The sequence below is a fragment of the Dipodomys ordii genome, unplaced genomic scaffold (assembly GCF_000151885.1).
Source record: "Dipodomys ordii isolate 6190 unplaced genomic scaffold, Dord_2.0 Scaffold11, whole genome shotgun sequence".
In the NCBI taxonomy this organism is placed as follows: domain Eukaryota; kingdom Metazoa; phylum Chordata; class Mammalia; order Rodentia; family Heteromyidae; genus Dipodomys; species Dipodomys ordii.
In genome coordinates, this window is record NW_012267227.1 from 15,646,122 (window position 1) to 15,659,696 (window position 13,575).

Genomic DNA, 13,575 nt, shown 5'->3' on the forward strand with positions numbered 1-13,575 from the left:
TGAGCGAGGCAACCTCCAGATGGATTTGAAAAGGCAGCTCTTCAGAAGGATATATGGTAAAAGAGCATGAATTCTGTGTTAACTTATCAGTCTGGCTCCTAGGAGCTGTGTGACCTTGCCTAGGTAACTTCTTTAAGCCTCACATTTTTTTTTTCCTCCATAAAATATGAGTGGTGACCATTTTACAGACACTCATTAACTAACTATAGTAACAATATAATTGATTTTAAAGACTGGTCTTTCTCTTTTTGTGGCCTTGGGTAAAAATAGCTCAAATATAAGCAAATACCTGACATTTTAACCCTTTTAGGGCTATGGCTACTATTGTTCCAGAAAGGGATCAGTCTAGAGGTCTCTCTGTCCTTTTCTCCTAACGAAGAGGCTTACTGCTGGGGCCTGTGTTCTGCTATTCTTGGATTCATTTCTAGTTCTGGTTCTAACTTTCAGGAACTGTCATTGATCTCCCATTACATCAACCTAACTATTCTGAGGTTTTCGTCCTGGTCTCTTCCCTGTTTCCTTCTTTGGCCCAGAGATACCCTTTTTGCTGCTGTGTCTCGGAGACTCTGACTTTGTGAGTTGGATGCTGCTGTGAAGCCATGACTGTTCACCTGGCTCTGTGACAATTCTCTGTCTTATAGCTGGGTTTTTCCATTTTAGGGATATCTCAGAAGACTCTGTAATGAGCTTTTATAGATTTCAGCCAGAAATTTACAGATTGGATTTTAGAGGAAGCTAAGAAGACAAACTGGCAGTCTCCTTTCTGGACTCATCTTTTACTTTTCTGATAGTTTGAAGGTGATATGATAAATGTGCATAGTTTCTTTAGTTGGTATAGGCACTGTTTTCTGTAGAGGTGTTGATGTAACTGGGTAACCCTAGCGTTCTGCATACTCCACAGACTCAAGGGAAATAGATCAAGTGGCCTGAATAACACCTTATCTTCCATCAACAATCTGCCTCTCCCCATTCACACAGTCTTCTTACACCCTTGTGCTGATACCCTTTTTCCTTTGGTTTAAATGCAGGAGACATAGGCAAAAGAGAGCTTTCTGCATCTTCTCTCAGACTTGATGAGATTGACTTCTTTCAGGAAGCTTCCTATTGTAATCATATTCCTTCCTTTCAGTGACTCAAGTTGCTTAGACCCTGGCTCAACCAGGATGATGGCTGCCCAGGATATGTTCCTCAGCCTTGTAAGAAAATCTCTCTCTCTCTCTCCTTGGTCACACAGCCTTATAATATTAATTGTAATATTAATATTTCCTCTCCTGGCTCTTTAGGCATTGGACTATCTTATCCTTTCAATGACATCTTCTCCCTCCTCTTTTCATCTCATATTTTTGAACTGTTTTAGATTATGTACAAAGCTTGTGACCTTCATAGAAGCTGTGCCCTAGCTGGTCACCCTCTCCAGCTCTCTAATTAGCTCTGCCCGATGGGCACTGGGGCTTTGGGAGCCTGGGAGTTAAAGGGGCCTTGACCGGCTTTCCACCCGGTCTAATTGCAGGTTATGAACATGCAGTGCACGGGGAACCTGGACCTGATCCCCCTGAGGGGACGGCGCCGCCGGAGGTCAGGAGACCTCCCCCGGCCTTCCCCAGCCATCGGCCTACAGCCCCGGGCTGTGTCCACCACTCACCTGGCATCCTGCACACAGGTGTCCCTCCCTGCCTCACCTTCTTTTGGGGGATCCTGCCTCTGCCTCTGCCTTTTCAGATCTAGAGATCTAGAGCACTAGCTATATGGGCTGTGTGTGTGTGTGTGTGTGTGTGTGTGTGTGTGTGTGTGTGTTGGGGGTTGTGTGATTGCCCTCGTGGGCATTTGGCAAAATCAGGAGTGTCCAGGAGTTGTCACAGTTGGATGGCAGGGAGTTGGGGGTGTGGGGGGAAGGGGCGGGTGGAGTAAAAGCTTCTTGGTTTAACTAAAAGACACAGTATACTCAGTAATCACAGATGCCCCATGGAAAGAAGAGAGAGTAGCAAGATTTATTTGTGACTGAGCCCTTTAGATTGTTTTTTTCCGTGTCTTAGGGTAGGACAGATAAGCATAGGGAATCTGAGAATTAGGAATAATCAAGTAATGACTGCTCAGATTGGAGTAGGAGGGCTGTTTCTCAGAAACAGAAGTAGCATCTAGCAAGGAAGGATTCCCTGAACAGTTCCCTCTGCAAATACACTCCGTTTCCTTTTCGTTCTCTTCCCCCATACAAAGCCTGTGGTTCTTCCAAACTTTCTGACATTGCTTGGCTTTATAGGGGCAAGAATGCAGGACCTTGGTTTTATACTTCTGGGATGAGGTGGCTAAATGATAATATGGAGTCCTTTTTCTGCAGGTGCTTTCTGAGACTTCATCCTCAAGACCTGGTGGCTACCGGCTCTTTTCTTCTTCACGGCCACCAACAGAGATAAAACAGAGTGGCCTAGGTACGGTTTTCCAGCATCTCACACCTGTTGTTGGAAAGGGTTGTCTGTCTGTTTATTTTCTACTGTAGGAAACCTTTGTCATGGGAATTGGGACAATCTAGTCAGTGGAGTTGTCTGGTGGGGCAGGGAGGATAAAGTGGGAGAAGCAATAGTTAGATGTGAACATGGATCTCAGATGGTTGTCTATGTCCCAGGAAGGTGTTATCTTTTGTTTTCTCCACCAAGCCCCATATCCCTGAATGAGGGGGATTTTTCTGGCTTTCCCTCTCATTCCTTATCTGTCCCTCTAGCCAAGACCTTAAGGGCCCATGAAGACTCTGAACCCTCAGAGTTAACAGTGACAGAGCTATAAATAGAGGTACTTGTGACCCCATAATTGTCATATTCCTCGTATGGAGAATTTGTCTTCCTATAAAACCTTTGTTTTTCACGTCCTGCTCTGGCCCCTCCTACCTCCATGACCTCTCCTCCATCCTGTCCTAATCCTGTAACTTTTTTCCTTTCCTTCCGAAAGATTGAGGGACAAATCTGAGACTGGTGTAGTGGCAGAGGCCTCTCTCAGGACTTTGAGGGAGTGACTCTTTGATTTTTTGATCCCTGCAAAGGGATGGGAGAGCATCATTCAACCTTTTCTAAGAACACAGACTGCAGGAAGGACCAAGCCTCAGAGGGTATTGTATTCTTTGGGAGGGGGAGGTGGTCCTTGGGAGGGGTTATCTCTAAACATAATGGCTAAGTGAGCCAGTAATTAGAACTGGAGGTCAGAGATGACTGTGTGCGGTCTGAACTTGTTCCCTGGCTCTCTTAGTTTAAAAAACAAACAAACAAACACAAAACTTGTCCTGTGATTCTCTCTATTAAGCTTTTATCACTTAGATCAGTAAGGAGATTAAATGCCTTGGTAACTTTGCAGACTAATTTTCTGAATGTAGGTTTCCTTCTAGACCCCTGAACTAAGTTACATGGTTTGAGGCCTGAGAAACAAATGGCAAATATATAGATCTGTGATACGGACTTTTCTCCTCAGAAGTCCCAGTAAAAAACAGTTTTCAGAGAGGCAGGAGACGTGGCAAGGTATATCTGGTCCCGTGAAGTAGGAGTTATGTTAAGGATAAGGTAGAAGAAGCTGGGGACCATGGTACATACCTGTAATCCCAGCTACTTGAGGACCGGAGGCAGAAAGATTCCTTGAACCTAGGAGTTCAGGGATCATCTGGGCAACATAGTGAGAACCCCACCTGAAAAACAAACAAAAAGAATGAGGCAAAAGATGCAGGGACACAGAACTGGTTAACAGATGGTGGTGGTAAGGTAGAGGCAAGCCTCAGAGATGATCTGAGGACTGGGAAGCGCTGTGTTGGCATGATTGCACCAGAAAATTGTTTAGTAGAGGCAGCAAATATAGGACAGCGCTTGGGGTGGTCTGGGATGCAGCCAGCTAGTTTTGGCTTCTCTGAGGGAAAGCAGACATATTTAGCAATGCTTATTACTCTCTGGATCCCATTCTAGAGCCTTTGAGCATGAAAGGTGGGATAAGTGACTGTCTAGAAAAGTCTTGAAATCATTTGTCACCTGAGTTTTCTGTTTTCCCTGTTGACTGTAAAATCCGAGGACCCTTAAAATCATGATCTTTTCTCTGTGGGATCCAGAAAAACTGGCTTCCTCTACACTCCGTCCAGCTCTCTCTGTAGAGTTTTGGCTAAGGTGTAATTTGGAAGTGGAGGACAAATCTCTTCATGACCTCTTTGTCTCTGTGAACTATAGTGGTGGCACACATGGAGGGAACTTGATGCTAGGTCAGATACTGGGGTTCAGTGACTGGCTTTAATTCATTCTTTTTAGTCTTGAAGTTCTATTCACTCCCCTGACTGATCCCCAATAGAATCTCTTTGGTGTCTTTGAACTTATGTGTGTGGGCATCTGGTTTTGATCATAGGGCTTACAAAACAATAAAGTTTTTTTTTAACAATAAAGTTTTGAGAACAGAAAATATATATGTCATTCTGTTACTGGTTCCTGCTTTCTTCTTAGAAGAGTGACTAGCACAATAGGCATACTCTGCATATACTCGGCTAACTTTTCACATGCCTTCCAATTTGTGTCCATCTTGACTTCAGAAATGCCGTTTCCTCTATGGAAAAAAAAAATTTTTTTTAATTTTATTTTTTTGTCGGTCATGGGGCCTGAACTCTGGGCCTGGACGCTGTCCCTCAGCTCTTCATCTCAAAGCTAATGCTCAACTACTCGAGCCACAGCGCCACTTCCCGCTTTTTCTGCTTATGTGGTGCTGAGGAATTGAACCCAGGGCCTCATGCATGCAAGGCAAGCACTCTACCACTGAGCCACCTTCCCAACCCCTATTATTTCTTTTTATTTATTTATTCATTTATTTATTTTTCGGTCAGTCGTGGGGCTTGAACTCTGGGCTTGGGTGCTATCCCTCAGCTCTTCAGCTCAAGGCGAGTGCTCTGCCACTTGAGCCACAAAACTGCTTCTGGTTTTCTAGTGGTTTATTGGAGATAAGAGTCTCATGGAGTTTCCTACCCAGGCTGGCTTTGAGCCGCAATCCTCAGATCTCAGCTGCCTGAGTAGCTAGGATTACAGGCGTGAGCCACCAACGCCCAGCTTTTCTTTTTTAATTGAACAAATATAGTTGATCCTCAGAGTAGAGACCTAGATTCAAGATTTCCTTCAGTCTTTATAAAACTGTGTGACGTTGAACAAAGGAAACATTTTTGGATGTGTATTTCTTTCCCTAAAGAGAAAACGTTAAGTGTTGTCTGAGTCCTTGCAACAAGTCTCATACTCTCATTCTTGAGGATGGTAAAAAAAAAAAAAAAAAAGGGCTGAAGAAAGGTGATGATGGATGGAAAACTTAGAAACAGTTGGAAGGGTGCCAATCATGTGCTCAAAACCCAGCCCCAAGTTTCGATCAAAGCTTTTCCTTTCAGATCTATAAGGGAATAGGTTTCTGGGTTTCTCAAATCCTATATTCATAATAAAGGGCACTGAATTAAATCTAAGTCAATCTAGAGGGATTTATTTGTTCCTTTAGCAATTCTGAGAGCCACCTAGAAACCACAGTCTTATCTCTTTCAGTAGCTTTGAATTCCCTAATACGACTAACACTGTTTCTGCAGCAGCCTCTTGTTTCTACCACATAGATCTTCAGGAGAATCCTGACTTTGCTTGCCCTGTGTGGCTCTGGGCGGTAGTGAATGCTGTCTGTCATTATGTGGAAGAGCCATGTGGTTGTGGTGCTGAATGGCTGTGTGTGTGTGTGTGTGTGTGTGTGTGTCTTGATGTTTTCCTGTGAAGTTGTGTGTACTTCTGTGTGCAGCTTTGCGTGGCTACTAATACACTCCCGGCCTTGCAGGCTCACAGTGCACAGGGCTATTCAGCACCACAGTGCTGGGCGGCTCCTCCAGCGCCCCGAATCTTCAGGACTACGCCCGCAGCCATGGCAAAAAGCTACCACCTGCCAGTCTGAAGCATCGAGATGGTATGTGGGTGGGTTTGGGGGGGGCAACTCTTTTATTTTTTTTTTTCATTTGCCTCCCAGCAAGGACACAGCTCCAGATATATTCATGCTCAAGATGGCACTGGCAATGGCCTTATAACCAGTTTTCTCATCAATACATGGGAGAAGGAATCAAGATCCCTTCCACCCTTCCATTTGCATTTGCTGTCACCATACAAATACTACTTATTTATGCTTATCCCTTCATAATCTCCCACATACAGCCTTGCTGCATCAACTCGTAATCTTTCCTGGATTCTGGTCTGTAGGGGTGAGGAGGACCAAAAGGATGGCCCATGGTCAGGATGAATGCAGAGGAGCATTGATTAACATTCAGGAAATCAGGGATGGGGGGAAGTTGCTAGGTGAAGGTAGAAAGAGATTCGGGAAAGGAAGGGAAGTTTCTTCACAGATTTTATTTCCGAATGACTAGAGAGACATGATGGCAAAATTGTGATTGTTGTGGGCCAGTAGTGGTAGGGACGATGGAGATTACTAAGAGTTTCCATCCAAAGGAAAAGATTGGAAGGTGGTAGTCAGGAATCTTAAGGGGTGAGAATGGGTCCAGGTCCGGTAATGGACTAAAGAACAGAATATACTGACGGTGGGCAAATTCCAAAGCAGAGGGTGGGCACAGGGGTGGGTATAATCCCCATGATGTCTTTTCTCCCCAGAGCTCTTGTTTGTCCCGGCCGTAAAACGATTTTCTGTGTCGTTTGCAAAGCATCCGACTAACGGTACGTTTGCTTCTGACTCAAAACCATCCTTCCTCACCATGTCACCTCCAGACACTTAACCTCTGCGTTCCGACACTGACTTTGCCTCTCCTCCCACTGTGTTGACACCCTGCTTTCTCACTCAACTAAGGGTCCCTCCTGGGACATTTCCCTTGAGACAACTTTAGCCTTGGCTGCAGCCTGGCTGACCTGTCCCTGTGGCAACTCAGGGTCTGACTTCCATAATCATCATCGTCATCGCCATTATGTCACTTTTGTCTACGTCACCACCAAAACATTGATATTTTTTTTTCACTCTCCCTTTCCTATCACATGACTGCCAGGCTGTGTACAGAGGTGATAATGATCCCTTTCTTAGAAAGAGAATAGTATTGCCTAGATTGGGCTCATTTCTTCTCTTCCCCCTTCCTCAGCGTATATAATGTTACCTTCCTATTTTTCTCTAACTCTTTCGATGGGGGTGGATGATAATTTGTTCATCTTCTGGAGAAATGCTGTAATTCCCGGCCTCCAAACTTACTTGTAAGGGAACGGGTCTTGAATATCTAGTCTCCCATGTCCATATGCCTATCTCCTGCCATTTTTATGTACTTTGTGTGGCTCTTGTGCTCCTGACATCTGCTTTATGTCACTACTAACCTAGTACCTGGGCCTAGAAAATAAGAGCCCAGCTTCTTTTGGGATAAAGAGGAAAAGGAGTAGAAGATCATAGGGAAAGAAGAAAGAACCATACTTGTTTTTCTTCCTGTTGTATTTGGGATTAATTTGGTGCTGGGGATTGAGCCCAGAATCTCATGTATAATATTTATGTGTTGTACCAGTGAGCTATACCATCAGCCCCTGTACCTTGAGTGTTTAAATGAAGTTTTTGAGTGAGGTTCTTGCTTATCAATGACAAAACTGTCTCAGAGAAGCTGAAAGTGAAGATTTGAGCTGTCTGCTGGGGATTCTGGAAAGACCTAGGAATGAGTACATTGCAAGGACATTGAAGAGCTACAGAAGCCCTCACTAAGGTAGAGAGTTTGGAGATTTGTGTTTTAAAAAAAAAAAATACTGGCCAGACACTGGTGGCTCAGACCTGAAATCCTAGCTACTTAGGAAGCTGAGATCCGTAGGTCAAAGCCAGCCTGGGCAGGAAAGTCTGTGAGACTCTTATGTCCAATTAACCACCAGAAAATGGGAAAGAAACACTGTGGCTTAAAGTGGCAGCGTGGGACAGTGCCCAGGCCCTGAGTTCAAGTACTATGACCGAAAAAGAAAAAACACAAAAACTGAAGAGTCCCAGAGGCCAGTGCTCATGTCTGTAATTCTAGCTTCTCAGAAGGCTGAGCTCTTAGGATCACAATTCAAAGGCAGCTCAGGCAGGAAAGTCTGTGCCTGTGAGACTCTTTTATCTCTAGTTAACCACCAAAAAGCCAGAAGCTGTGGCTTAAATGGTAGGACACTAGCCTTGAGCAAAAAAGCTCAGGGTCAGCCGCAGGTCCTGAGTTCAAGCCCCAGGACTAGCATGCATGTGCTCACACACAGACAGGGAGGGAGGGAGAGAGAGAGAAGAGGAAGAGAGAAGGGGGGGAGGAGAGAACCAAACTTGAAGAGTTCTGATCTCTGTAAGTTTGGCAGAAGAACCCTAGGCTCACTCCCTGTTGAACTTCTTTTCTTTTGTATCACACTTTGGGTTTTATTCTTCCTTGTCTCTTATCCTCAAGATAAATCCAGTTTTGCTATATATAGATTTCTTTTGTCCAAGAGTTAAGACTCTGAGGAAGGTAGAATTAACTTGATTTTCTCGCTGGAAAAAAAAAAAAAAACCTCCCCCTGCTGATCTCCTGTTGTCTAGCCAGTGGGAGGTTCTAGCTTTTAGCCCTGTCAGGCCCTATCTCTCTGTTAGGCCCTGCTGAAATCTCTCCCTAAGTTGATTAGTCTATGTTTGTTTAGTTTCCCTCTACCCCCTGGCTTTCATTTGTGCTGATGGCAGAGTCCCCATTCAGAGCCATGTGGCTATGCCTGCTCGTTTAGCTTCAAGCTTTTCTGGCCATCATGTACTACAGCAATCACCCCCAGAATAAAGCCTGATGTATCAACCCCAAGCTGGGAACTTAAGTTCTATAATTTAGACCTGAAGGCCTTGAAATTCTAGATAAATCACACATCTCCTAGTTTCTTGGACACCATAAAAAAAAAAAGCCCTAGGTTTATAAAGCAGATCCTCAAACCTATATATCGCCAGTTCCTCAAAACTCTGGCTGGCAGAACTCACCAGGTGAAGAAAATAACTGATATTCCTATAAGGAGGTGAGAAGAAAGACCTGGACAAGTCAGATATAGTGCAGAAAAAGAAATCCGAGAGCTCTCTGAACACCTTGCGTATGTTTCTCGTGTGTGAGCTGGGAGACTAAATGTGCTTGTGAAGTCAGGATCTGGTATCTGTGGTAAGGAAAAATTTGGAGCTCTGTGTCTCTTGCTGAAGAAGATTGATTTGATTTAATTTGATCTTTAAGACTAAATTAAGCTCTCCCCCCCGGCTATAGTCTTGCTCAGCTAGACTCAGTGATTACAGAATAGTTGCTGTCTATAACAGCTTGTGGCAGATTATCAGCAGCAGTGTGCCCACCTACAGTCCCATCTCCCTGCATGGTATCTGGCTTTGAAACAGCTGAGAAACCTGAATCTGGCTTGGGAAAGGCAGCAAGGTCATGCTGTCTCCATTCTTGGATGGAAAAATGGTCCTCAGTTCATCCCTTCCTGTTCTTGATAATTTTTTTTTTTTTGTCATATCCTATGTCTGTAGCCAAGAGACAATGGGGATGGCCCATCACTAAGCTGTACGCTGAGCTCACCAAAATAAATACCAGGGCAAGGGAGGGAGGGAAGAGACTGTGGATCCTCCTCATCCAGAATGTCAGCGTGTGCCCAATGGATTGGTCAAGCCCATTATCTTCTAGGGGCCCACACAACCGTGTGGTCCATTGGAATAGTCAGCGTTCACTAAACTAACCTAGGTAGAGCTGAATTCTCTTTCGACATCCACACTAACGTATCTCTGAAGACCATTTGTTCGTGGGACCACTTGTAGCTGGAGAATTCTGAGCAGTCATTCTGAGCCGCCCTGACCCTGCCTTCTCTACACCAGTCTCCTCTACTCCTGTTCTTACCCATCCTCATATGTGGTCTTAAGACACACATACCAATACCTTTCCACGAGCTCTTTCTCAGCTATTCCTCTTACTAACTCCTAGTGCCACTATCATATGCTTTTCACTGCCTTCAACCATTTGTAGCCGAATCTCATGCACCCACAAAGGTTACCAAGAGCTAAAAACAGACAGGAGTCGGAATCACAGCTCTTTCACTCACCAGCTAAAGGAAAGTTCCCAGTTGTACTCATCAGCCGTGGAAACAAAATGTAAAATTATCTCATTTTTAGCCTCTGTGATAGATATACCCAGTGTCATTCCAGGTCCTGGAATATATTTTTTTTTTGAACAAGAGTTAAGAGGATGATTAGCTAAAGCTGATACTTTTTAGTGTCATTTTTCACATGCACTGTTTCAAGGGCATTCTACATCTGGTTTCCTGCCTGGCGCTAGTCCCTGTCTATGGTCATCGTAGGAGTTGCTCCTTAGGGTCCTTCCTGAGCCTTCAAGAGCCTTTTTAGGATTAGCTTTATCTTGATACCCAATACCATTCTTATGCCTCTTCTCTGAGTGACTTTGAACTGTTCATCTGTAGCCCAACCTCATAAATCCGGTCTCCTGAAAATTGGGCTACAGTTAAGTTTGTCCAAGAATGACCAGGAACCCCAGAGCCCGAGAAATCCCAGCCATAGAAGGGCGAGCTCATTCCTACTCAGAATGGTGTGACTGCTCTCTGCAAGTACTGACCCAGTTGTGCTCAATGAAGAAGGAGAGGGACTTGTATGACGAGGCCTCGTTGGTCCTTTCTTGGAGCCTTACTGTGCGGCGCTCTTCTTCCTTGCGAGGGATGCCAGCGGCTCTGACCATCTTTGCTTCCTTCTTAGCTCACCTTGGATCTGAACGGCCCCCATCCCCCCAATGCCCCATCATGCTCGAAGTCAGTGCCCTCCTCATTCTGTCTCCCTGTTCTCTTTCTTTATCTTTGTGCTTCCTACCGTGATCTCCCCACCCCTCCAGAGCTGCTGGATGACCAGCACCCTGTGGTCCGGTTGCTGCGCAGTTTTTCCTCTGACTGCCCAAGGGGCCGGCCAGTCTCCTTGGATGCCACGCTGGCGCATCACCTGCACCAGTGCTCCTACCACCTACGCCTCTTCCGGAACTGGCTGCGCTCAGGCCAGGATGACCCCGAGTGCCTCTACGGTACCCCCTGCCACAGGCTGGCTGCTGCCACTACCCTGGCTTGGGACTGGTTGCTTTGCTTATTGCACTTCTGGCAGGACAGCCTATCTAGTCCTTTCTCCTATCTGCCCTAAGGTTATGTGACTTGCATTTGGTTGCTTGAATGGGATTGGGGCCAGGCTGCCTGGTAGCTGTAGCATTGGCTGCTCAACCCTTTCCTATTCTCCTTTCTCACTGTCCCCTAATGTCACCCATCCCCCGATTCTGTTCAGAATAGGAGAGATCTCTTGTCCTGGAATCTGTTCTTACCTCTCTAATAATCCTCCGCGGCCACTATCTTCAAGTCCATATGTTTTTCTAACCACTGTGAGGGGCTGAAGAGTCCTCTGCCCTCCTGCCACTAGATTGTAGAAGGAAGCTGAGGCACTGCAGCTCAATTATATTTTTGAGGCAAACAAAAGCTAGCATTTAGAAGATGATCAGGTATGCTGGGCTTTAGTTCAGGATGATGGGCTTTAGTCATTGTTGAATAAGAACTTTAGGTCTTACGTAGATATTGCTGTCCTGCCTAATCATAGTGCCTTTAGAGAGATGTAGGGGAGGCATTGGAAAGATTGAATTCTAAGAATGTGATTGGGATGGTGTTTCTTGGCCCGCCAATTGGGGTATTTTTTTTTCCAACAATAGTCTGTGGGACTAAGTTCCCTATTTAGGTTTGCCTCTTACCCTACCCAGCCAGGTAGATCTATATTGGAATTGTTGGGTTTGGAGGAAGAGAATCAGGATTTCTTCTTTTTCCTGTGAGTTTTGCCTCATTTTCCTGATGGAATAGAAAGATCCTTACAAGTCTGTAGCCTTCTAGTACAGCAGAAGGGAAAAGCTTCTTTATGTGATGGAAACGACCAAGAAAGAACTTCCATTCCCCACCCTGTTCATGCATGCAGCTTTCCTCAGCTGAGCGTCATGTGTACATGCATGCCCTTTCAGTTTGCATCAAAATATTCTAGCCTTTCTATCCACATCTTAAATTGCATGAACCCCTCTCCTCAGATCCCGTGCCCTTTTCCCTAATCTGTTGTTTTGATGTTTTCTCTTTTTTCTTTCTTTCTTTTTTTTTTTTTTCATGATACCTGAAATCTGCTGTTTCTTCCCAGCTCCATGGCCTCCCTGCCTCATATTAGAGCTATAACTTCACCCCTGACCTCTGGATCCTTGTTTTTATTTCCCTAGAAAGTTGAGAGCAATGTTAGTGTTGACCCTACTGGGATTCTGTTTATTTTTTTCCATGGAACATTTACAGGCTTTCTGTAGATAGGATGACAGATGATTTGATTTGCCTGGAGGCTTGAACAGGTAGACTTTTTAGGAAAGCTGGAGATGAGATAAATAGATTTCCTAAGGGGCTCTAAAGAGTTCCCTGCCCTGGAAATCTCAGATACCCCATACTCTACAACGCCACAGACTCTCTCATGGCTCCCAGGGACTCTCCATGCTTCCAAAGGCCAGTTGGGGGGTAGGTCTGGCAGAAATAACATTGACTTTGCTCATCTTTTTTCCAACAGGATTCGAAGGGTGCTCCATGGTGCCCACAATCTACCCCCTGGAAACACTGCATAATGCCCTCTCCTTACGTCAAGTGAGTGAATTTCTGAGTAATGTCTGCCAACGCCACACTGACGCCCATGTGCAGGCCTCAGCAGGTATGAATAATAATAATATAATCTCATTCTGTACCCCAGCCTCTAACTCCATACCCATGGTTCTTAGTACAGAAGAAATAAATTTAAAAGATAGTTTAGCTGAGTGCTGATGACCCACACCTCAAATCCTAGCCACTCCAGAGGCTGAGAGATGAAGGATCATGATTTGTGGCCAGCCTGGGTAGAACAGTTGTTGAGACTTCATCTCCAAATTGTTTAGCAGAAAGCTGGGTCGGAAGCCTGGCTCAAGTGGTAAAGTACCTGCCCAGCAAGTGGGAGGCCCTGAGTTAAAACATCAGTACCACCAAACAATCACCACAACAAAAACAAACAAAAAACAGGGATACCTATATATCCACAAAGATCCAAAAGTAGACTTGATCACCAGGTGCTAGTGGCTCACTCATATCTTTAATCCTTGCTACTCAGGAGGCTGAGATCTAAGGATCCAGTTGAAAGCCAGCTTGGGAGCTGGGCACCAGTGCCTCACACCTGTAATCCTAGCTACTCAAGAGGCTGAGATCTGAGGATCAGAGTTCAAAACCAGCTCAGGCAACTAACCACCAGAAAATCAGAAGTGGTGCTGTGGCTCTCGTGGTAAGAGTACTAACCTTGAGCTGAAGAGCTCAGGGAGAGTGCCCAGGCTTAGAGCTCAAGCCCCATGACCAATCCAAAAAAAAAATAGAGGAGGAGGCACTGGGAAGGTGGCTCAGTGGTAGAGTGCTTGTCTTGCATGCATGAGGCCCTGGGTTCGATTCCTCAGCATCACATAAGCAGAAAAAAAAAGCTGGAAGTGGCGCTGTGGCTCAAGTGGTAGAGCGCTAGCCTTGAGCTGAAGAGCTGAGGGACAGCGCCCAGGCCCAGAGTTCAGGCCCCACG

The 13,575-nt window shown here is 45.2% G+C and overlaps 1 protein-coding gene across 11 annotated transcripts in view; it reads left to right on the plus strand.

The window, feature by feature from the left end:
- The window catches only part of Ppip5k1 (diphosphoinositol pentakisphosphate kinase 1), a 37,608-nt gene that overhangs the window by 14,369 nt on the left and 9,664 nt on the right, over positions 1 to 13,575 (plus strand). For 5 of the 11 annotated variants that reach the window (XM_013010182.1, XM_013010183.1, XM_013010181.1 and 2 more), the window contains 5 exons: positions 1,511 to 1,660; positions 2,336 to 2,426; positions 5,803 to 5,928; positions 6,621 to 6,683; positions 12,559 to 12,696. In XM_013010182.1, coding sequence (XP_012865636.1) covers positions 1,511 to 1,660; positions 2,336 to 2,426; positions 5,803 to 5,928; positions 6,621 to 6,683; positions 12,559 to 12,696 — 568 coding nt within the window. Of the gene's footprint in view, positions 1 to 1,129; positions 1,177 to 1,510; positions 1,661 to 2,335; positions 2,427 to 5,802; positions 5,929 to 6,620; positions 6,684 to 12,558; positions 12,697 to 13,575 lie in introns of those variants that run through there. The other 6 variants (XM_013010185.1, XM_013010186.1, XM_013010187.1 and 3 more) reach the window with 6 other exon arrangements.